At 38.5% G+C, this 22,230-nt stretch overlaps 1 protein-coding gene across 6 annotated transcripts in view; it reads left to right on the forward strand.

Moving 5' to 3' along the window:
* Positions 1 to 5,301, forward strand: part of LOC127794465 (phosphatidate cytidylyltransferase 1-like) — a 41,358-nt gene extending 36,057 nt beyond the window's left edge. For 4 of the 6 annotated variants that reach the window (XM_052325566.1, XM_052325568.1, XM_052325567.1 and 1 more), the window contains exons 12-13: positions 4,581 to 4,664; positions 4,764 to 5,301. In XM_052325566.1, coding sequence (XP_052181526.1) covers positions 4,581 to 4,664; positions 4,764 to 4,853 — 174 coding nt within the window. In that variant the 3' untranslated portion in view covers positions 4,854 to 5,301. Of the gene's footprint in view, positions 1 to 4,580; positions 4,665 to 4,763 lie in introns of those variants that run through there. The other 2 variants (XR_008021664.1, XR_008021665.1) reach the window with 2 other exon arrangements.
* Positions 5,302 to 22,230: the final 16,929 nt, after the last annotated feature.

Raw genomic sequence — 22,230 nt, forward strand, 5'->3', positions numbered from 1 at the left:
CCAAACCCAAGGGAGGAAGTCCAAAAGGAAGAAACCTGAAGGGTCACCAGGAGACCTTAAAAAGGTAGGCTTTAGTAGACCTTCCAAGGGTCTCTTGGGTGACTCTGGGTGACCCTCTAGGGGCCTCTTTCGGGTGGCCCTAGGTGTTTTTGGAAAGATCTCATCCGGCTCACCCTGAGGAAGTTCTTTGAAAGCTTGAGTGACCTTTCTCGAAAGCCTCTCCCGATACCATTGGGAGTCCCTTTCGAGAATTTCTCTTAGATCACTCGGTCTTGGAAACCTTTTTCGATATTGGGAGACCTTTCTGGGAGCCCGCTTAGCCCTCTCAAACATGGTCTCTGGGGGATTATCTAAGTCATGAAACTACGAGAATGTATCAAACTTACTTTTGATGTCTTTGTGTTGGGATTTTTTGTTGGATAATCAATCCCAATCAATTCCTCAATCTATGGAATTGATTATTAATTATCTCACAATCTATGGGATTGATTATAATCAATCTTAATTGTTGGGATTGATTGATTGATGTACATTAGTAATTGATGTAATTAAGATTTGATTGATTTCTTTCTCCTATATATATTGTAATCATGTGGAAGAGAAAAAATACCAAGTTTTCTCACAATTGGTCATGGTATTAGAGCAACCCTAATGCCTCATGTTCTTCTCACAACCGTACTAGGTCAGTTTTTTATCTACTGCTTTTTTTCGATAGCATTCTACAGTGTTTATTCTGGTAGTATTCATCAGCTGTCCTAGCCTTTATTTCATTCTCGGTAGCAACATCAGGTCGCAAACTTGTCAAACACCAACGAATTCTCAATTGAAACTCCAAAATCCTACTCCTCAAATGTTGAAATTGTTATGTACAACAACAATGGGGGTGACTTGTCAAACTACTCATTTGCACCCATCACCATTTACAAATTGAATGGGCGAAACTACATCCAATGGTCTCAAGCCTTCATGTTTCACATCCGCAGCAAGGAAAAAGAAGATTTATCTCACTAGAAATATCATCAAACCAGATGAAAAAGGTGCTAGTTATCAGATTTGGAAGAGAATAACAACCAGGTTATGTCTTGGCTAGTAAATTCCATGGAGCCATGCATAGGAGAAAATTCTCCTATATGAAACTGCTGCAGACATCTGGGAGGTTGCAAAAGACACTTATTCACACAAAGATAACACCCCCGAACTGGTGACAATTGAGGGCATGTTGCACGATCTCCGACAAGGTGATTTATCTGTGACTGACAAGGAAGATGATTGTAAAGCTTTTATCAGGACAGGGGGAGCATCTTGGAGATCCTAGAAGATACTGCAGGTTGGTGGAAAGACTTAATTATTTCATTATCACTCGGCCTGACATTTCTTTCTCAATCAGTTTTTACAATCTCCTTATGATAGTCACTGGGATGCAGTTGTCTGGATTCTCAGGTATATCAAAGGAGCTCTAGGTGAAGGACTATTATATAAGGACATGGGTCATATTCAGGTAGTTGGATATTTTGACGTTGATTGGGCATGTTCTCCATCTAATAGACGATCTATTTCAGGATACCGTGTTCTGTTGGAGGGAACCTGGTATCTTAAAAAAGTAAAAAGCAAGATGATGTTGTAAGGTCGAGTGCAGAAGTAGAACATCGTGCTATGGCCTTGGCAACATGTGAATTTATCTGGTTAAAACAATTGCTTCAAGAACTCAAGTTTGAAGAGATATCACATATGAGGTTAATTTGCGATAATCAAGCTACGTTACATATTGTCTCGAATCCAATCTTTCATGAGAGGACCAAACATATCGAGATAGATTGTCACTTCATTTGAGAGGAGATTTTATATGACTGTATTACCACAGATTTTGTCAATTCAAATGATCAGTTAGCATATGTTTTTACTAAATCCCTCAGGGGTCCTCGAATTGGATATATTTGTAACAAGTTTGGTGTATATTATATTGTTGTGTGTATATGTCACAAACCCTGAAGTGACAATGTAAGCCGCCTTCTAATTCGATAGGAATTAGGTCAGTAGGGATCTTAGGAGAAGATGAAGCAGGTGAGAGATTAGAGAGAGAGAAAAGGGGGAAGAGAATAGAATTCTTCTGATTTTTCATAGTCCTTACATGCTGAATCTAGAGGGTATATATAAGCCTCTAGCATGGGTGTTGCCACAACAGATCCCACCCCTAATAACTAACTCTTTTGTCTTTTCGTAGGCCCCTTTACATGTGGACCATTCCTCTAAAATATCCTATCTCTTACAGCTGCCATATCCAAACGAATACAATTGCATAAAGTAAATGAAAACATAACAACATAGCATAAAAGAAAAGACCACTAAGACAGATTCAATTCATTAATAAACGGCTGATGTCGCCCCATTGTCACCGTGTGGCAGTATATCTCTCTCCTAGGGTTAGCCTTAGGCTTATATCATGGCTTATGTCATGACCCATGTAGTGTTTGTATATATATAGGTTGTAATCTATTAGTTTGGGAATACAGAAAATATCTATCTTGATGCACAATATAATTGATATATTCTGCTTCAAATTTGCAATATATTACTTTATATAGACTCTAAGTCAGCTAGTCAACCTTCCCTCATAAAAAAAGCCTACTAGTTCTAGAGCTAAACTACACAGATGTGGAGGAGAAGACTGAGCAACACCTTAGATTTCCAAAGATGTTAATAACAAAACAAACTCCATGGTGCTTAGAAACTCCAACACATACTTCAAAGCTATGTTCGGAATGAATAAATTTGAAATGCGGAATTCATTTGTAAATGAATTCTCTTGTTTGGTATGACACAACATAGAATATGGAATTCAATTGATGTCACAAATTTATGTTCGGAGTAAATCTAGAATTGAAGTTTCCTTTGCTCTTACTTTCTAAAATACCCTTAATATTGAATCTGGAGTTGAACTTGTTGAGGTTAGCGAGATAAGGTTGGAAAAAAAAAGGTTTTTAAGGGGTATTTGTTCCACAATTTGTTTATGACAAAATGTGAAATTCATTTGCAAATTCCACCTGTTTTGTTGAATTTGGTTTGGCTATCTTTGAATTCTCTTGAATTGAAACGTGCATTTTCTTTTTCATTTCAAACACAAAATTGGAATTGGAAATGAATTCCACAAATTTTTTGGAAATTCATTCATTCCAAACAGGGTACAAGAGACAATAACGAATATTCCAGAAAATTGTAGAAATCAATCAAGAAGCTTCTAGGCTATTGCATCACGTACTTCTATGCATCCTTCTTGTTTCTCATCAATAAAGTCGTACAGGTCCCAGCTGGGCGGGACCATGTGAAAGGGCATATAAGTAATTTTATTGAGGCAGACAGGAGTGAAAATGTAATTTCTCCCTTTATAACTGGGAATATTGAGTTGTGTATATAATTATTAGTTACTTGTATGAGTTGGCATACAGTTAATAGCTCATAGTGTTGTGTATATAATTATTAGTTTTTTTTCTTCTGTAAGTAAGTTTTATAAAACAAAAACCAACGCCGAAGCGGCTACACATGCCAAGACATACCCCGGACCACCAAACACCAAGGGGAAAACAACAACAATCACCCTCTGGACCAAAGAGATTATTAGTTACTTGTATGAATTGGCATCCAGTTTTCTCTAGAATGGAATTCATGTAACCAACCTCACATAATGGAATAAATGCTTGATATGTTGTTGTGTAAAGGTGTAGCAACCATAATTTTTCATAGATCAGGATTATTATGTTATGTAATAAAGGCAGGTCAGTATGATATACTCATTTCTATGTAGAAACATTCTCAGTATGTCTATCTTTGTGGCCTCAATTCTCAGTAAAGGTTATGCGTCTGTAGAAGGTCATTCAAGCAACAATAGTTGGTTATGCAATTGTAGAAGGTAATTATGTCCACGTCCATGGTTTTGTTCTCGTTATGGTAGTAGTTTTCAAAGGTGAGTAGATTATTCATTTGTTTTCTTCATTTTTGGGTGCAGCATCTTCAGCAATAGTTGGATGTTTCCGTAGATTTCTGTTGTACACGTGGCATTCATATGATGTTGCCGTGTTGACTGTTGAGTTTCTCCTTGAGTAAAGATATGCTTTGGCATGTCTATGCTGATACAGAACATGGATTCTCTGCTTCTTTTTAGTGTCCTGTTAACTTTCTGATATGTCCTCGAAATCCTTTTTCATCTGAGACATGCTGCATATCTCGAAATCCTTGTTCCTAATACGATGACAAGATATTGCTTGATAGTTTTTGCTGTCAAGATTATGCCTCAATTTTCAATATTTTTAGACTTTTGTATAATGTTGATGGGTCCATTGTTGTTCTGCCTGAGTTAAGCTTCATCTCAGTCTGGCAACTGTGAAAAGCATTGAATTGGGATATGAAAAATAAAAAATAATGTCAACCCCAAGTTAGTTGGTTAGATGTCAGTTTTTGCTGGTAATTTTCTTGTCTGACCTTGAATTCTGTCATTATCAGAATGAAATGCCATGATTATTGGAATATAATGTTAATGTCAGTTGCTCATGTTCTTAGATTGTGTTTGATCTGTCCCGTTGATGCAGATGGTGATGGCTGTTTTTGCATACATATATCATCAGTCTTTTGTCGGGCCACAAAGTTTGTCGATTGAGATGATTTTAGACCAGGTAGATCGGTTGTATACTCGCTCATTTGCTTGGGTTGTGCTTTGTTTTTTCCATAGTCAGCAAACACATACAAGTTATGGTCGTTGCATCTGTATGTAGATATTGATGAACCTGACTTTTGAGGAGCAGCGGGCACTGTACTCAAAGCTTGGGCAGATAATCCTGGACCAGCGGTTTGAAGAATCCTAAATTTGCTAACTGCACAAGCTCTTTAATTTATGCTCCAGCATATGATGATGTGTTCGGTTCATATAGCAGCTGGTGGTGTTCTTTTAAGAACATAATGTGTAAGCCGTCCACGGTTTAGGGTCCCTCGTTCGAGTGCTTGACAAGAAAGCATGGGTTATGAAGGTAACAGCAGCTTATCCTGCCCATTATTGCGATGCCTTGACATTGATCCTTCCTTAATGTGTGACCCTTATTGCTAAGCTAAATCCTGTTTTCCTTGCGATGATGATTCAGCCTCACTGCCGCTGGAACATTGTCCATCAAAGTCAAGTTGGGAGTGTTGGAATAGAATATTCTTCCGTTTGCAAATTGTGTTTGCTGAAGTATTCTTCCATTTCCTTGGGAATGTTTTTCTGAAGGTAGCCAATGGCTGTTGAACTTATTACCTAATTCAAATGCAGTTTTTTTTTTTTTTTTTTCTTTTCTAATTTGTTAACTGTCACCCTGGCAAAATAAATTTAAAGACTGGATTGGCAAAAAATCAGCTAAGAGCTTAGAGGAAGGAGGTCGAGCACACACATGGCCAACCCGGGCCCATCTCGGCACCACTAAGAGTGAGGGTCACTTGGGGGTGCTGACCGACGCATGACAATGAGGCAGGGGACCCTCCCTTGTGTGCACTAGGCTTGCTTGAGCGACCATCTCAAGCCCTTGGGTAGGGGTCACTTGGGGGTGGCCGCCCCCTATACCCCTGAGTAGGGGTCACTTGGGGGGCCTTGTGCACATGGTCACGCCACGCAATCGCAAGGTGACCCCCCCCCCCCCCAACGAAGCAGGCCCCTCCTGTGCCACCCAACCACAAAGCGAGGGGCCACCGTACACATGATCACGGCTCGCTAAGCAAATGCGGCCACACCCCCAAGTAAGGGTTGCTTGAGGGTACCGTGGCTAGTGAGGGTCACTTGGGGGTACCGCACACTTGTGCTCGCGCCTCAGGGGTGCCTTGGGCATGCCCATGTGCCTACTCGCTCGTGCACTGTGCATCTTTGCTCTCGCACGATCGAGTCAAAACTATTGTTGAGTTCCTCGCTAGGAACAACAGACCGCCTAACACCTATTGGCCTCTTCCATCATTATAAATAGGGGGCTTTTCCCTCTCATTTAAGTATGCCAGCTTTATACTAACATTTCCTTCTTGCATTCAAGTATTTTATATTTTTGAGATGTTAACTCAAGTAACGGAGTGTCTGCGTAAGAATTTTCACTCGCGCTTCTAATCGATTTTTTTTTTAGACAAGTCATCCATCACTTGGAGGGGTCGTCCATCACTTGGAGGAATCACCCGTCATCCAAATAAGTTACCATGTTGCCATCTTTTGATGGTTTTCCATACCTAAATTCATTGTTGTAGTTAATAACATTGCATTCAAGTATTCCTTGTTCGGTTAGTTGTCCTAAATACGAGGTCAGAATTTCGTTTTACCTCGCATGTGTATGTAGTAGCAGGTTATTAAATTGATCTGAAGTTCACTGCTGTTAACTTGATTCAAGGCGATGTGATGCGGCCGTTATATATGCTTCGTGTTAGGAACCCTAATGACCAGGCCTAGCCCCAGTCAAGTCTCATTCCCATGGTGGGCAGGCCCATTGAAAAGAGAAATCTAATCCCAAGGCGTATGCCCAGTTTAAGGCCCACGTCCCAGATGTCCCGCCCATTTGGTCATTCTATCTAGGCTCTAACCCAGAGCAAGGTGTGGGCTTAATTTCGTACAGGCAAGCACATGTCCGAATCAAGGCCCAAGTCCGTATCAAGGTCTAGGCCCATCTGATCATCCAACTGAATACCACTGTCAAAATTCATCTTAAAAAGGTGTTGTTAACTGGGGGAGCCACCCAGCCTGCAATGGAGAAGGTGGCTTAATTTTAATTTTCGATAATTTTTAATGGAGAAAGTATAGTCGTTTTGCCCCAAAGTAGTCAAATAAATATTTCAACAATTGAAATGCTATAAAAGGTCGACAACTCTAATTATGCATCGAAAATATGTCATTAAGACTTCATGAACTTAAATTTTTTTTAAAAAAATAAAAATATTATTTACACTTTAGTCCCTAAACTTTCACAAAAATTACAAAATGTGCCCAAAAGTCAATTTTCATAAAATTTCACACAGTCATGGTTGATCATAATCATGCATTCCATCTTTAAACATATAATAGCTCAAATTTATTGATCTATAAAAATATGCAGCGCATGCGAAAATATTGACAAAGTGATCCAAATCCCGTTAACGGATTATTACATAGCGAGAGTTATGGAATAATAAACTCACAAACTCAATAATTATGTGTTAGATTTTATTAGAGTGACTAGATGATACTTAGGAAACACTTTTCTTGATAATCCACACTAATAATAGACCACATAAAAAGTTTACCTTATCTTAACGAGGGTGATAGATCTTATTCTTGGACACCTGTCTCCATATACTAATTATATGAAACCAAATATGAACATCTCCACCTTATAATTGAATTGTTCAGTCTATTAGCAAATCTCACAGTAATACACAAAATAACCGTATTAGTTCAAGTTTAAGGATCTACTATACTATTGCAACTAGATAACATAACAATTATTCACAATGCCATGCAGTTAGTCATTGACATTACATTTAGTGCGTTGTTCTCTAATAACCATCGACGAGTTTACTAGAGACATCTCTATGTCATATGATATGTAACTCACCACCCTTACCATCAGTAACTTATACTGATCAAGGTAGTAAACTCTATACTAGTCCATACTCGACTCATTAGAGTCCTCATCCAATTAATCTTAGGATCAAGAATTATTTAAAAAGTCTTATTACTAGAGAATCTCATAACATATTCTGAAGTCTTTAAGAATAAGACTCTCAAATAAGAGATCTAGAAACTCATTCATATATCAAACTTGAGAGTTTATGAATGAAGATAAACTTTTCTTTTATTAATATATACAAAGATACAACAAATGTATTTATTACAATCCTGCTAGACGTTATCTAAATATAGTATTACGGCATACTACACTAACATATACCGATTTTAAAATATTTTCAAAATCAAAATAAAAGCATAGCGAAAACTAAAATAAACCATTGCAAGACTCAGCATTAAACATTCATACTCAAATACAAGAAAAACCAACCATATAGGGATTAGGGATATACCTTTACAAATAATTTCTTTCGTCGATTGTCCAACGCGCCTTAAGCTCCCAGGTTCCTCTTGGCTACTCGAATCTGCTCTCGCTCCTGCAAAGCTCGGATGATGAGCCCACCTCCTCAACTGTGGAGGACCTAGTCTGTCCACGCCTGAGCTGCCTCAGAACCCTTCACCAGAGCCGTACTAGGACTCTCCCAATGAAGGTGAATTGGAGTTATTGGGGTTCTTCTCGGGTTGCAAGCGATTGTCTCACAATTGAGATCAACAAAGGGAGAAGGGAGATGAGCCATTCTTTTGAGCAAGAAAGAGAATGAGGCCAAAGCTCTAGAGAGGAGGAGAATGAGAAGAAGTTGTTAGAGATGCAATTAGAACTCTCATATTTTTCTCTTTTAATTTTGCTTCTCTACTAAGCTTCATCTTTTCTCTCTCTTATTAAATATTGCATCAGAGCATTTAATGCTCTAATACGACAAAAATCAAAAGCACGCAGGATTAATCCTGTAACACTCTACTTTCTCGGGTGTGTTATAAATTAGAAAATTTCGGACTATATTTTTTTTTTCTAAATAAACAAACTCATCACAATACAAACTCCCAAAATTTCTCATCTACCTATCTAGCATGAAAAATTATCATACATCATATACGCTAGACTAGGTATATCATCATTAGTAATCAAATCATACATCATTGATTTTCAAAACGTTCAGAATTTCAAATATCAGAAACTTAAATACATAAATTTCATAATCATAAAATATTATACACTTGCTAAGTGCCGTCACATGTCTCTTCCATATACACGTCTGCTTCATCTTCATCTGGAACGTTTGAATATTCTAGGGGCATAGCTCGGGTAAGATAATGAATTATCTAAGTAAGGGTACGATGAACATATTTTGTGCATGGATGCGATATGCAAAATGTCCTCATTCCTTTCGTTTAAGTTGACCGCACCTTAATGCTACTCTTCATTTTTATGGCTTCCTTATCATGCCGAGGTGTATGGGTGCACCCTTAGTAAAGTAACAGTAACATCCCAAATTTTCTGGGCGTGTTATAACTTAGAATTTTAGGAATATAAATTTCTTTTCATACCACAATCATTGACATACATCACATAAATTCTCAATAATCCTAATTTCACCTTCTTAGCCTAACAAACCCGATAATCATACAGCTAAAACAGGTGATATTATTACAAATGTGGAAGCTCGATCGAACCTGATATGGTACATAACCATAATGCTTTATTTATTATATAGGAAACTGTTCAAGACGTCTACAAAATACATTACAAGGACATCATCTCTCGCAAGTGATAACCAAACGTCTCATACATATCCAAAACATACATAGGTTCGCACATAAACAAAAATATGCTAAACATGCTTGTCGAACCTGGAACGTTTGAATACTATAGGGTCATAGTCTAATTAGAAGATGAATCTTATAGTGAGAGCTCCAAAAACAGTTTATATCAATGCATGAACAGGTATAAAACGTATGAGAAAACAACGAGGACGACTCGAAGTGCCTCGTGAACATGTCAGCCTCATCCAACGAGAGCTTTCTCAATGGCGCACGCATAACGCCTCTCGGGAGGTCTCTAACCATGTCACTTCAGCCCGACCTTATAGAACTCATGCAAACACCACATCCGTTGTCCCTTAGATTCATAGTTTTTTCCACGAGAGCTTTTTCAATGGTGCATGCATAGCGCCTCTCGGGGGATATCCGACTTTTGCCCTTGGCCAACAACAAATAGGTGCAACAGTATGGCCACACAAATTTTATAAATGCAATAGTTAAAAAATCAACAGCATATATTTTCAGAAAAATACAGTTCATATATGCAACATGACTTGACGTAAGAGAATAACAAGAGTTTACCTATAGAAACTTCATAAAACACGTTTTATGCAATCGAAATCTCTTATAAGAGAACAAAAAATAGGATTTAGAGTATAGGAGTCTCACCTTAAAGGTTTATCTCTTGGAAGTTACAATTTCACAGCAAACGACCTAGGTTTCTGCAGAAAACATACGTTTTGGTAAACTTAACCTCCAATAGTTTTACATAGAATTGAGGGGCATTAAATATGGGTCATAATTGAAAAATTTCAAGAAAAATGGGCCCCACACACGCTCTCACGTGCCCTAGGAAAGTGTCTCATGTGCCTTCACGCGCAGCCTCTTCCCAGCTCGTGTATCTCACTCTCTGTCGTGACAACACTGCGCCACTTTCGTATTTTGGTCATGTCTTCCTCATTTTAACTCTGATCTGACCCCCGTTTAAACCTACGGGTCCCCCTCTTCACTCTCTACAGGAATATTAAAAAAAAAAAAATTAGACTTACCTTGCCAATTTTCTGACTGTTGGGGACGAATTCCGACGAAGACCCGAAACTCCGACGAGGCTCATTCTCCTTCGCTTCTCCTCCGATTTCTTTCCTTATTCTTGCAGAATTTCCCCCCCCCCCCCTTTCTCAAGAGCAAGCACTTTACCTTAGAATGCCTCAATCCTCAAACTCTCTTGGAATGATTTGAGAATAACTCATGGCCTTTATTTATAGATTCCTTGGACCAATTACACGATGCCACTTGTTTCAAGATAAGTTTTGAACTCTAAAGACTCAAAGCTATAATTGAATATTGCTTAAAATTCAGAGCCATATTGGATTAAGCTTTGAGATCCAAAACTAGAATGAAATTAATTTTGAAATCCAAATCTAATACTCTAAACTTTTTCCAAATGTCATTTTGGCCCTTATTTCAAGTTCTCAAGCTTTGATATTTTACCACATGAACTCCTAATTTCATCCTTATTTCGTTTGGATAATTCTTTAATTTCAATTACACCCTCAAATATCAAATTAATTCTCATCGAGATACTTAAAATCCAAAATTAATAATTCAAAGTTACTGTACGATTTCATCCCAACGCCATCACAGGACCTTTGTTTCATCTTGAAACCATCTCAGGGTTGTTCTATTTACAAAATTAGAGCCTCCCTCAAGGTTTCGTCGATTTCCCAGAAGCCCCTTACCATCATTCGGTCTTTTAGGCTACAACTTAGCTGTACTGAAAACTATCCCAGATTTGATTTCTTCCATAGTCATAAATCCTATCTCAAGACGCTCATCCAAGGCATACATTTTTCCTTAGGTATTTAAGTTTCAGGGCACCCATTGCAGCTGATTCGATCACTTGTTGCCTCTTTCAAGCCCATTTCTCGATATTTTAAACTCACTTAAAATACGTGACAACCTTATGAAAATATAGGGTATTACAGCAATGGTGCTGGCCCATACTCTCAAACATATGTGGTGCATGATCAACAATATCATCGTGAGCATATGCATATTTCATCATCATGACATGTGAATGCAATCTACAGGATATATAGCATAACTAGGGCATGACAACATGATAAATCATTTACATAAAATCCGAGTTTGAGATACTTTCTAGTCATATCCATTTGCATGAGATCTAAATTCAATTTGGTAGAACCACTCACCTTAATTTCACTTTTTGAGATTTCTCAAAGAACATGCTGACCTAAAAAATTGTGCGAATCTCCAAATTCTATAACCAAATTTCCTCCTAATCAATAAATATCCAAGAAAATCAATATTTTTTTTATTTTTCTAAAATTTTCCATAATTTTCCTAATTTTTCTCTATTTTCTCCTATTTTTCATAAACCTTATTTTTCTCAAAATAATATCTCCTTAAGGTTTTTTCCAAAATTTTCTCCATAATAATTCATAAAATAATATTCCTAATTTTATGGAATTTTCTTAAAAAAATTCTAATCTTTTTCCTATTTTCTTTCTTTTTTTTTTCTATTTTTTCCAAAATTTTCCCTTACCTCATGCGCCTTACGCGCGCGCGTAGTCCACACGTCATCTTCGATGGGCTTGCTTACCGCGGGTGACCAAGCGACCTCCAGTCCACACGTCATCTCCTCGACCTCTCGAACACGATGGGATGTTGTAAACCTCAAAATATCCGATCAAACACCCTCGAATGACCGATTAAAGCCTCGACTTTGGCGACCTAGGCAACTTTCTAGCGACCCTCGAAACCCCTTCAAACTAACTCGAACACTCCCCAAAGTCTGTAGAAACGATCCTCACGACCTCTAGAACAAAATCCCTCTATCAAGAACCCTTGATTCTCTCTCTAACACGAGCAATCTAAAATTTAATTTTTTGGTGAAATCAGGCACATTCAAACCCTTATTTATACCCAATCTTGGAGCTTAAACATACCATACCTAGTCTACTTCAAGCCTTTAATGCCTGATATGACCTTACCTAGTCTCAAATCGTGATGATTTGTCACGAAAACCCTTCCCCAAATTTTCGGTGACTCTCGGTCATGCCTCGCCATTCTTTTGTCTAATCGTGGCCATTTCTTGACCTTTACCTACTCACATCAACTCACCATGCTTTGGAGCCCATTTTGGAGCCTTTAAATGGCCCTCAAGACGTCGGTCGGAGTGTGACCGGCGATGGAAACAATTTGGTTGGTGGTGGCCATGGTTATCTTTTGTAGTTTTTCATTTTGACCCCTAATTTTTCTAAATCCCTTTTAGGCCTTTCCATGTAGCCATTGAGTTCTTGAAAATTTTGCAATGACCCTTGGAATTTTCTCTTTCACATTTGATTCTTCGAGTTTCATTTTACCACTTTTCGACCCAAATTTAAAAATTACACTCAGGCCCAAAACTTATTCAAAATCATATTTGATCGTGAATTCTTTCGTTTTACGTCGAACCCATGTCAGGGTTGTTTCTTATGCAAAACTTAATCCTTCTCAATGTTCCGTTGCTTTTTTGGAAGTCACTTACGATGATTCGATTTTCTAGGCTACATCGTAGTTGTACGAAAATAGTTCCCGATTTAATTTCTTTTGACGTTAAAAATCTTATCTCAAAACACTTGTCAATGGTATTTCTTTCTTCTTAGACATGTACATTTCGGGGTATTCTCTTTCATTAATTCGGCTATTTAAGATCTTTAAATTGTCTCCTAGTCTCTTCTTAACATTATGAAATACGCAATATTTCTCGTAAATACGACATATTTATTTATTTAAACTTGGGATATTACATTCTCCCCTTCTTACAAAAATTTCGTCCTCGAAATTTGTTTCATGCTAGGTCCATTCTATCCATTGATTCTTCAAACAAAAATGGAAAATTGATTCTCATATCTTCTTCTTGCTCCCATGTTTTCTCCTCACTTACTAGATGTAATACCCCATATTTTCGTAAGGTTGCCACGTATTTTAAAGTAGTTTAAAATACCGAAAAATGGGCTTTAATGGGCAATTAGTTGCTGAATCAGTTGCAGGGAGTGCCCTGGAGCCTAGATGTTTAAGGAAAATGATGTGACATCATCAAGCATCTCGGGGTATGATTTATGGCACCGAAAGAAATTAGATCGGGAATAGTTCTCGGTACAGCTAAAGAAAGTAACTGTGATGTAGGCTGAAATACCGAATTATCGTAGGGGGCATCTGGGAAGTCAACGGAACCCGGAGAAAGTTCATATTTGGTATGTAGAGCAACCCTTCAGTAGTTTTTGGAAGAAACAAAAAGGTTTGTAGCCAAAAGGAAATTCGGGCCTAAGTGCAGTTTTTTCGAAATTGACAGAGGGAGGTCGAAACGATATTTTTTCAGAATATTCAAGAAATGTTTTAGGATATTTCAAGGGGTTATGAAAGTCTTTAAAGAGAAGTTTAGTTTTTGAGCCAGGGGCAAAATCATAATTTTTGAGGTTCGGGTAAAAGTATAATTTACCTAAAAACTAGGGGTATTAGCGTAATTAGTCATTTCTTCAGGGACTAAAATGCAATTAAAAATTGGCCTAGGGACCAAGTTGAAAAGGGTCTAAGTGCAATTACCTGAAAAGTTTGGGCCAAAGTGTAATTCTTGAAATCTTTTTACTAAGGGCATTTGGGAGATTCAAGAAAAGCCTCATGATGACGTTAGAGATAAGATGAAGGCTCATGATGAATTTAGAGATAAGATAAAGGTTCATGATGACTTTAGAGATAAAGATTAAGCCTCATGATGACTTTAAGGATAATATTTAATTTGATTTGGATAAGATTTGATTTGATAAGATTTGATTCGGATAAGAATGATTATAGAAAATCTAAGAAGATTTGGAATGATTAGAGAATATTTTAGAAGATTTGAAATGATTGAAATATCTTGGAAGATTTAGAAAAGATTTGAAATGATTGTGACTTACTTGGTGACCAAGTTTCCAAACCTATAAATAGGGTGCTCATGGCCAAGGGTTTCCTCATTCTATGTTGTGATAAATTCGTGCTAGACGAGAGTGCTTCGAGCTTAGTGGATAGAAGGCTTTTGTTCCTAGAGAAGAAGAAGCACTTGCTCAACGCCTGAGGGCGTGTGAGGAGGTGGTTTGGTCAGAAGACTTGAGGATTTGCACAAATTTTGAGGAATCCCGAAATTAAGTCAAGGTGAGACTCCTATACTCTAAATCCTATTTTTGTTCTTTTATGTGAGACTATTGCATGAAACGTGTTTTGTGTAACGTTTTTGTACGCAAAATCATATTGTTCTCTTACATGAAATCATGTTGCATATACAAAATGTAATTTCTTGGAAAATATATGTTATTGGTTTTCAACTATTACATTTATAAAATTCGTGTGGTCATACTGTTGTACGTATTTGTTGTTATTCGAGGGCAAAAGTCGGATATCCCCCGAGAATCGCTATACGTGCGCCATCGAGAAAGCTCTCGTGGGGAAGACCGTGAGTCTAAGGGACAATGGATGTGGTGTTTGCATGAGTTCTATGAGGTCGGGCCGAGGTGACATGATTAGGGACCTCCCGAGAGGCATTGTGCGTGCGCCTTTGAGAAAGCTCTCGTTGGAGGAGGCTGACATGTTCTCGAGGCACTTCGGAGTAGTCCTCGTTTTTCTCATATGTTTTATACCTGTTCATGCATTGATATAAACTGTTTTTGGAGCTCCCACTAGAAGGTTCATCTTCTAATTGGACTATGTCCCTGGAATGTTCAAACGTTCCAGGTTCAGCAAGCGGCTCTAAGGGAAAGAAGATAGCTGAAGATTAAGTTATCTGTTATCGTATGTAGCATGTTTTAGCTATGTTCTGTTGAGGTTTAGTTTTGTTAAATGTAAGTATGGCTTGATGTATAATTGAGGTATTTAGTTGCTATCTCTTAATGATGAGTCTCCATGTATTGAAGTATTTGAAGATGTACTATGGTACGAATTCTCATGATATAATAAAAGTAAATTCAGTTGTGTACCATATCAGGTTTCGATTATCGCTTTCGCAATTTTTATGATATGCTGGGGGGGTTTGATCGGAATTCGGTGCTTGAGATTTAAGATATGTACCGTGATAAAAAGGAATTTATGTATATTTTGGGACCTAGCATAGTAACACGCTCGGTCAGAAAAATCGGGGTGTTACAGTTGGTATCAGAGCTTAAGTTTATTGGAAAGGCTTAAGTGACTCTGATGTAGTTGATATCAGAGTTAAACCCTATATGGAGATTAGGGAATAACAATTTGGAGACTTAAGGGGATCCGATATTGATGGAACCAGTTAGTAGGAATCCTAAGTGAAGGCTTTGGGGGGAAAAGACTGATGGTTTAGAGAACGGAATCCCTACTTAGAGATTTGGGGATTAACAATCTTAGGGGTTATTGATTTGAGAATCTAGCCTTGTTAAGTGATTGAACAGCTGGTCGGGATGACCTAACTATGGAAGTTAGGATCCGATAGTATGATTTAGGTGTAAGGTTGATTTGGTGACCATGATTATGGATCCGATGGATTTAGAGACTGTTGATTTAAGGTCATTAGTCGAAATCATTGCAAGAAATGATAGGATAACTGGTGGTTATCAAGGATGATTGAATCATGGATGGTTAGTCGGATGTGGCATAACCTTGCCGATGAGCTAGGAACAGATGATAAGTATTTTCGGGGATCATTTAGTGACTCTAAAAATAAGATAAAGGATCCAGGGGATTGGGTCAAGTGAGAGGCCGAAGATGGACGATCATTTTAAGAATATGAAGATATAAGAGAATCTATTTAGATTTGAAGTAGTCTTCATTTGACGGCATACAAATGCACTCTTCAGTCGAGGAAGGATTTGAGAATGCAAGTATGAGTGGTGTTGGAGACGCTACGAGGGAATTGTGATTCGTTAAGTTTTGGTATGCAATTGTGGTGTATTACAGAAGGAGTTAGACACGTGGCCGCAACAGTGAATGATAGTTCTTGGAGGACTACAACGGGATCGTGCAATTTCACTCTGGGCGTACTCGTGTGGGGGTTGATGCTTGGTGTAGGAGCAAGCCTACTATGTGACCGAGTTGATGGTGACAGCTTGTGTGCTGGCTGATGGTAAATGTAGCGCTTAGGAGGAACTAATTTGGTAGTTGCAGGTCGATAGTCAGCTGGATCTGAAGAATGGAATCTCGGTGAGTGAGATTTTGGGTAATAGAGCATGGCTAGTCTAAAGCATTGACGATGAGTTGTGGAAATCTCGGTTCAAGGAAGAGATCAAGTACCAAAAAAGGTAAGAATTGCTTGATAGGATGTAGCAACGAAAAAGGGAATGATGAGATACCTAGTCAACAGAGTTGGTGACTATGGTTCAGTGTGTCAAGTGGGCTTAAAGATTTAGAGATTGTGGACTCAGAGTAAACCTAAGGGAAGGTTTGCATGTGGAGTACCGTAGAGGCTAACGTTGTTAGAACTGGATAGATGATCAAAAAGTTATACGTGGCTAGATGTCCGAAGCCACTGTGAATCTTGGGATTTAGGCTAAGAATTTTGAGGAGCCTAGCGAGTTTGAGGATTTAAAACATACTGAGTGTATGCAAGGAAGACACATCTCAGAGCTGACTTCCAATAGGCTGAAGGGCGACCCTAGGTTTGTGATAACTCATGCGGGGACTTTGGCCGTGTGAGGGGGTGAGAGAGGTGTGATAACCTGCCCAAAAGTCTGGTAAGCCCAGAACCTTAGCCATGATAAGGTGAGAGAGGTGTGGATGCCGTCCAAAAGTCCTATAGCTAAGGTGGGTAACCCCAGGTTCATTGTTGAAAATGGGTGTGTGTGAATGCTAGCCCTTAACGGGGGTGAGAGAGGTGTGAATACTGCCCAAAAGTCCAGTTGGCCCGAAGTAGTTGAGGAAGGAGGTTTCTGGACTATCTGAATTGAGGTAAGGTTACCTTAAGGAAGCGACTCATGGGATGAGTCATGTCAGTTTGGTGTCAACTTATCTGATGAAATGGCTAAAGTGAAGGCTTGAGCCTCGTAAAGGTTTCGAGTTGGAAATTTTGATTGTCCATGATTTGAGACATGATGGTTTGATTGGGATGATAGTATATCCGTGTCAGGAAGACACGCGATGATCAAGAGTCTGGGTATGATCTGTGAGATGGGACATGTGGATAGGTTATGCCTTAGGCAACCGCATGGGACCCAAATCGTTATTGAGATAGCTGAAAGGCGGATCTTTGGAAGATTTATGATTTTGAGATGTATAGCTCTAATCATAGTGAAATTTTGTTGAGTAGAAACCGAACCTATGGGGTGTCTGGCGGTGGTTTTGACACCTATGGGAAGGAATATGGAGTCCTCATAGATGAGTGACCCGAGGATCTATGAGGTTTGGAGTTAAGTCCGGTACTAGAATAAGTACCCGAAGTGATAGAGGAAGGGACCGGAGCTTTGTGATAGGATCCCTAAGCAGTCTATGAAACAATTGAAAGTTTGTTGAGATTGGCAGGCTTTTATCGGAGAATGGTGGAAAGATTTTCCAGAATGATAGTATCCATGTCAGGACTTGTGAGGAGAGTCAAGTGAGAATGGTCTGTCAGATGCAGTGAGAGCTTGTGATAGTTCAAAGGATTGGGTTGCGTGTTGATGCAACATGACCAAGTGATTGTGTGTGGATCACGTTGAGGTACAAGATGAGTTACCTAACATGTGACTTGGTGCTAGCAGTTGAGGTATGTGCTCATGAGGTTATGGAAGCACTACCGATGCGATGAGATGTTTGAGGGGTTCACGAACCACAAAGGTCCGACGTATGTGTTCTCGCAGAAAAAGTTGAACATGAGGCAGCAACGATGGATGGAGTTCCTAAAGGACTACGACTGCATTTTTTGTATCACCTGGGGCGTGCCAATGTGGTGGTTGGGTTGATGGCCCAGGGGTGGTCACTGATTGAGGCTTTTAGCCTAATGTTGGTGAGTGTAGTGCCAAAGGGTTCGTCCGTCTTGATAGTTAGCCTGGCGGTTCGACTGGATCTAGAGACCGAGATACGAGAGACTAGTGGGGATGACCAGTGTATACATCTATGGATAGATGAGTGTGGCCAGCCCAAGGGTTATGATTTTTGAGATGCGAGATGACATTCTCAAGTTTCGGGGTAGAATGTGCGTGCCTAAAGTTTGGGAAGAGCACCTATCGCTGGTTGAGTTTGTGATACCATGACAGCGTCGGGATGGCTTCTTATGTGGTTTATGGTGGAATAGCACTGTCGGTCGCCTAATGTACCAAAACTATCGACTGTTGGACCCTCAATCAAGCAGTCCATGTGGTTGAACCGAGTGGGTGGGGTAGTCCATACCCAGGCTAGGAATGTCGGGACCCCTAGAGGTGAGGAAGCCTCTGCCAGCGAGTACGCTAGATTCCTTTGGGGAAGAGCGATCTCACGTCGGGCCGACGGGGGGAATGCTAGATGTATGGGTGCTAACTGTCGACTGTTAAGGTATGGTTGTTGGGCGTTTCTTGTTTGCTTACCACCAGAAAAGTTAGATTGGAAATTTGGAATTTTGTGGACTATGAGATATGTCCAGGCTGTGAAATGGCTTGTTTTGATCTTTGGAGATTGCGTGTATGAGCCAATTTCGAGGACGAAATTCTTTTAAAAGGGGTAGATTGTAATACCTCATATTTTCGTAAGGTTGCCACGTATTTTAAAGTAGTTTAAAATACCAAAAAATGGGCTTTAATGGGCAATTAGTTGTTGAATCAGCTGCAGGGAGTGCCCTGAAGCCTAGATGTTTAAGGAAAATGATGTGACATCATCAAGCATCTCGGGGTATGATTTATGGCACCGAAAGAAATTGGATCGGGAATAGTTCCCGGTACAGCTAAAGAAAGTAACTGTGATGTAGGCTGAAATACCGAATTATCGTAGGGGGCATCTGGGAAGTCAACGGAACTCGGAGAAAGTTCATATTTGGTATGTAGAGCAACCCTTCAGTAGTTTTTGGAAGAAACAAAAATGTTTGTAGCCAAAAGGAAGATTCAGGCCTAAGTGCATTTTTTTCGAAATTGACAGAGGGAGGTCGAAACGATGTTTTTTCGGATTCTTCAAGGAATGTTTTAGGATATTTCAAGGGGTTATGAAAGTCTTTAAAGAGAAGTTTAGTTTTTGATCCAGGGGTAAAATCGTAATTTTTGAGGTTCGGGTAAAAGTGTAATTTACCTAAAAACCAGGGGTATTAGTGTAATTAGTCATTTCTTCGGGGACTAAAATGTAATTAAAAATTGACCTAGGGACCAAGTTGAAAAGGGTCTAAGTGCAATTACCTGAAAAGTTTGGACCAAAGTGTAATTCTTGAAATCTTTTTACTAAGGGTATTTGGGAGATTCAAGAAAAGCCTCATGATGACGTTAGAGATAAGATGAAGGCTCATGATGACTTTAGAGATAAGATAAAGGTTCATGATGACTTTAGAGATAAAGATTAAGCCTCATGATGACGTTAGAGATAGGTGGAGAATCATCTAAGGGAAAAAGAGTTTTGCAAGGTTGAAGGTAATGGAGCAAGGGAAGTGCATGTTTATTTTCTGTTTATTTAAATATAATATGTTATTTTGAAAATTCTGAAATAAGTTATGTTTAAATAAATAAATAAAGCAGTATTTTAGCCTCCAAATTAATTATTAAATTAATATAAGTTTGAGGGTATTGGGAGAAAATTCCTATATTTTGGAAACTAAATAATGGAGTATTTTTCTTAAATTTTGAAAATGGATGAGGATGCCTTGAGGTTTGAATTTCAAAAATTAATTTCCTAAGGGTTGGAAAATTATGGTTTTTTAAATAATTAAAAGAGAAAAAAAATCAATGGAGAATTGATAAGGGAAATTTTATTAAATTTTTCCAAAGAAATATTAATCCAAATATTTTCTAAAGGAATTGAAAGTGAGAAAATGGATTACTAGTTGGGGCAAAGAAGAATTATTTTCTTATAATTAAGGCTTTATGCCATAATTTATATGAAGCAAGTGAGTTAGTTTATTTCTTTCGATCCTGGGAAGTCATCCTTAGCTCTTCATCAAAGAGCTTGACAAGGGGTGACACTTTGCAAGGTTTCGGGTTTTATCTTCACGTGGTCGTTTCGACATTTCCCGAGTCCTTGAGTGGAGCGAAAGGAGGGCAAAGCCTAGTTCCCACCTAGGTCGTTTCTCATTGAAACGTAGTTGTCTCTTCGTCTTTGCCCTAGCGCATAAATAATAAGCTGATTAGTCGTGAGTAACACCCATAGGTGGGAGTGGGGCGTTACATAGATTCCATGTCTGATGCACACATACCTCGTGTGTCACTGAACTAGGCACATAGATACGTACGGCTATCCCTGATTAGGACAATCATATAATATCACTGATATCCTAATCCACTAACACACAAATATCCATGTCATCTCAGGTCTAAGGACTAATGCAAATTCGTAGTTAATATTGAATCATTGACCCTTGAGATAAAACCTATATGATTCAATATTAATAGCCTCGTTCAGTGAACTCGTTCCTATAACGAGCACCCGCTCGTCTTCTTTCTGTATCTTATATAGAGTGGTACGAGACCTACCAATCTTGTCTTTCGGTATCTTATACCAAACAAGAAGGAAGACGATGTGCCAGCCTTTGCGAGTTACTAATTATCCAGGTTAGGAACTTTATGGCCAGGAACATATTTATACTATAACGTATTGTGGATTATCCGTCTCGATTATTCTTAACAATTAAGAATGGTATTCACTCCTTATTATACTAAAGGATATTTGTATGTTTAATTCAAATCATATTGCAATTTAAATTAAACATAAAACTTGCCATAAAATAAGGTTTAAAGAATTACAAGATCAAGCCCTATTGTGTCACTATAACTGGTATTAAGGGCTTATATCTAACAACAACAGCTAACTCCAAGTCAGAGGTCAGGTAATTCTATTCGTGGCTCTTAAGTTGTCAGGATCCGTAAGCAATTACTTTGCTATGTTGCATCAACACATATCCCAATCCATTCTTTGCGACATCAGTATATACTTTATAACCTCCGGAACCATTTGGCATTGCTAAAACCGGAACGGTTGTGAGCCTTTCCTTAAGTGTATGAAAACTTCTTTCACACCGATCATCCTAATCGAACTTCACTCATTTTTGAGTTAACTTTGTAAAGGGTGACACAATCTTTGAGAATCCTTCGATGAATTTTCTATAATACCCAACCAACCCTAGAAAACTTTTGATCTCAGTAACAGTGCTAGGTTGGTTCCATTCTCTTACTGCTGCTACTTTTGTTGGATCAACTGTTATTCCCTAAGCTGATATAACGTGTCCCAAGAAGTCCACTTGACTTAGCCAAAATTCACACTTGAAAATTTTAGCATACAATTTGTATTCCCTCAACATTTGTAGTACGATCTTTAGGTGATTTTCATGTTTTTCTTCAGAAGGTGAGTAAACTAAAATGTCGTCTATGAATATGATCACAAACTTGTCCAAGTACGGCTTAAAAACTAGGTTCATTGTATCCATAAATGTTGTTGGGGCACTAGTTAATCCAAATAGTATAACTAAGAATTCGTAATGACCGTATCGGGATCAAAGAGCTGTTTTGGGTACATCATCAGCTTTGATCCTTAATTGATAGTACCCCGATCTTAGGTCAATCTTTGAAAAGATCTTGGCCCCTTGCAGTTGATCAAATAATTCCTCAATCTTGGGAAACAAATACTTATTCTTGATAGTTACCTTATTCAATTGCCGATAGTCTATACACATTCTTAAACTTTCATCCTTCTTTTTAACAAAGAGAACTGACGCTCCACATGGTGACATACTGGGTCTA

The sequence above is a fragment of the Diospyros lotus genome, chromosome 2 (genome assembly GCF_014633365.1).
Source record: "Diospyros lotus cultivar Yz01 chromosome 2, ASM1463336v1, whole genome shotgun sequence".
Classification (NCBI taxonomy): Eukaryota; Viridiplantae; Streptophyta; class Magnoliopsida; order Ericales; family Ebenaceae; genus Diospyros; species Diospyros lotus.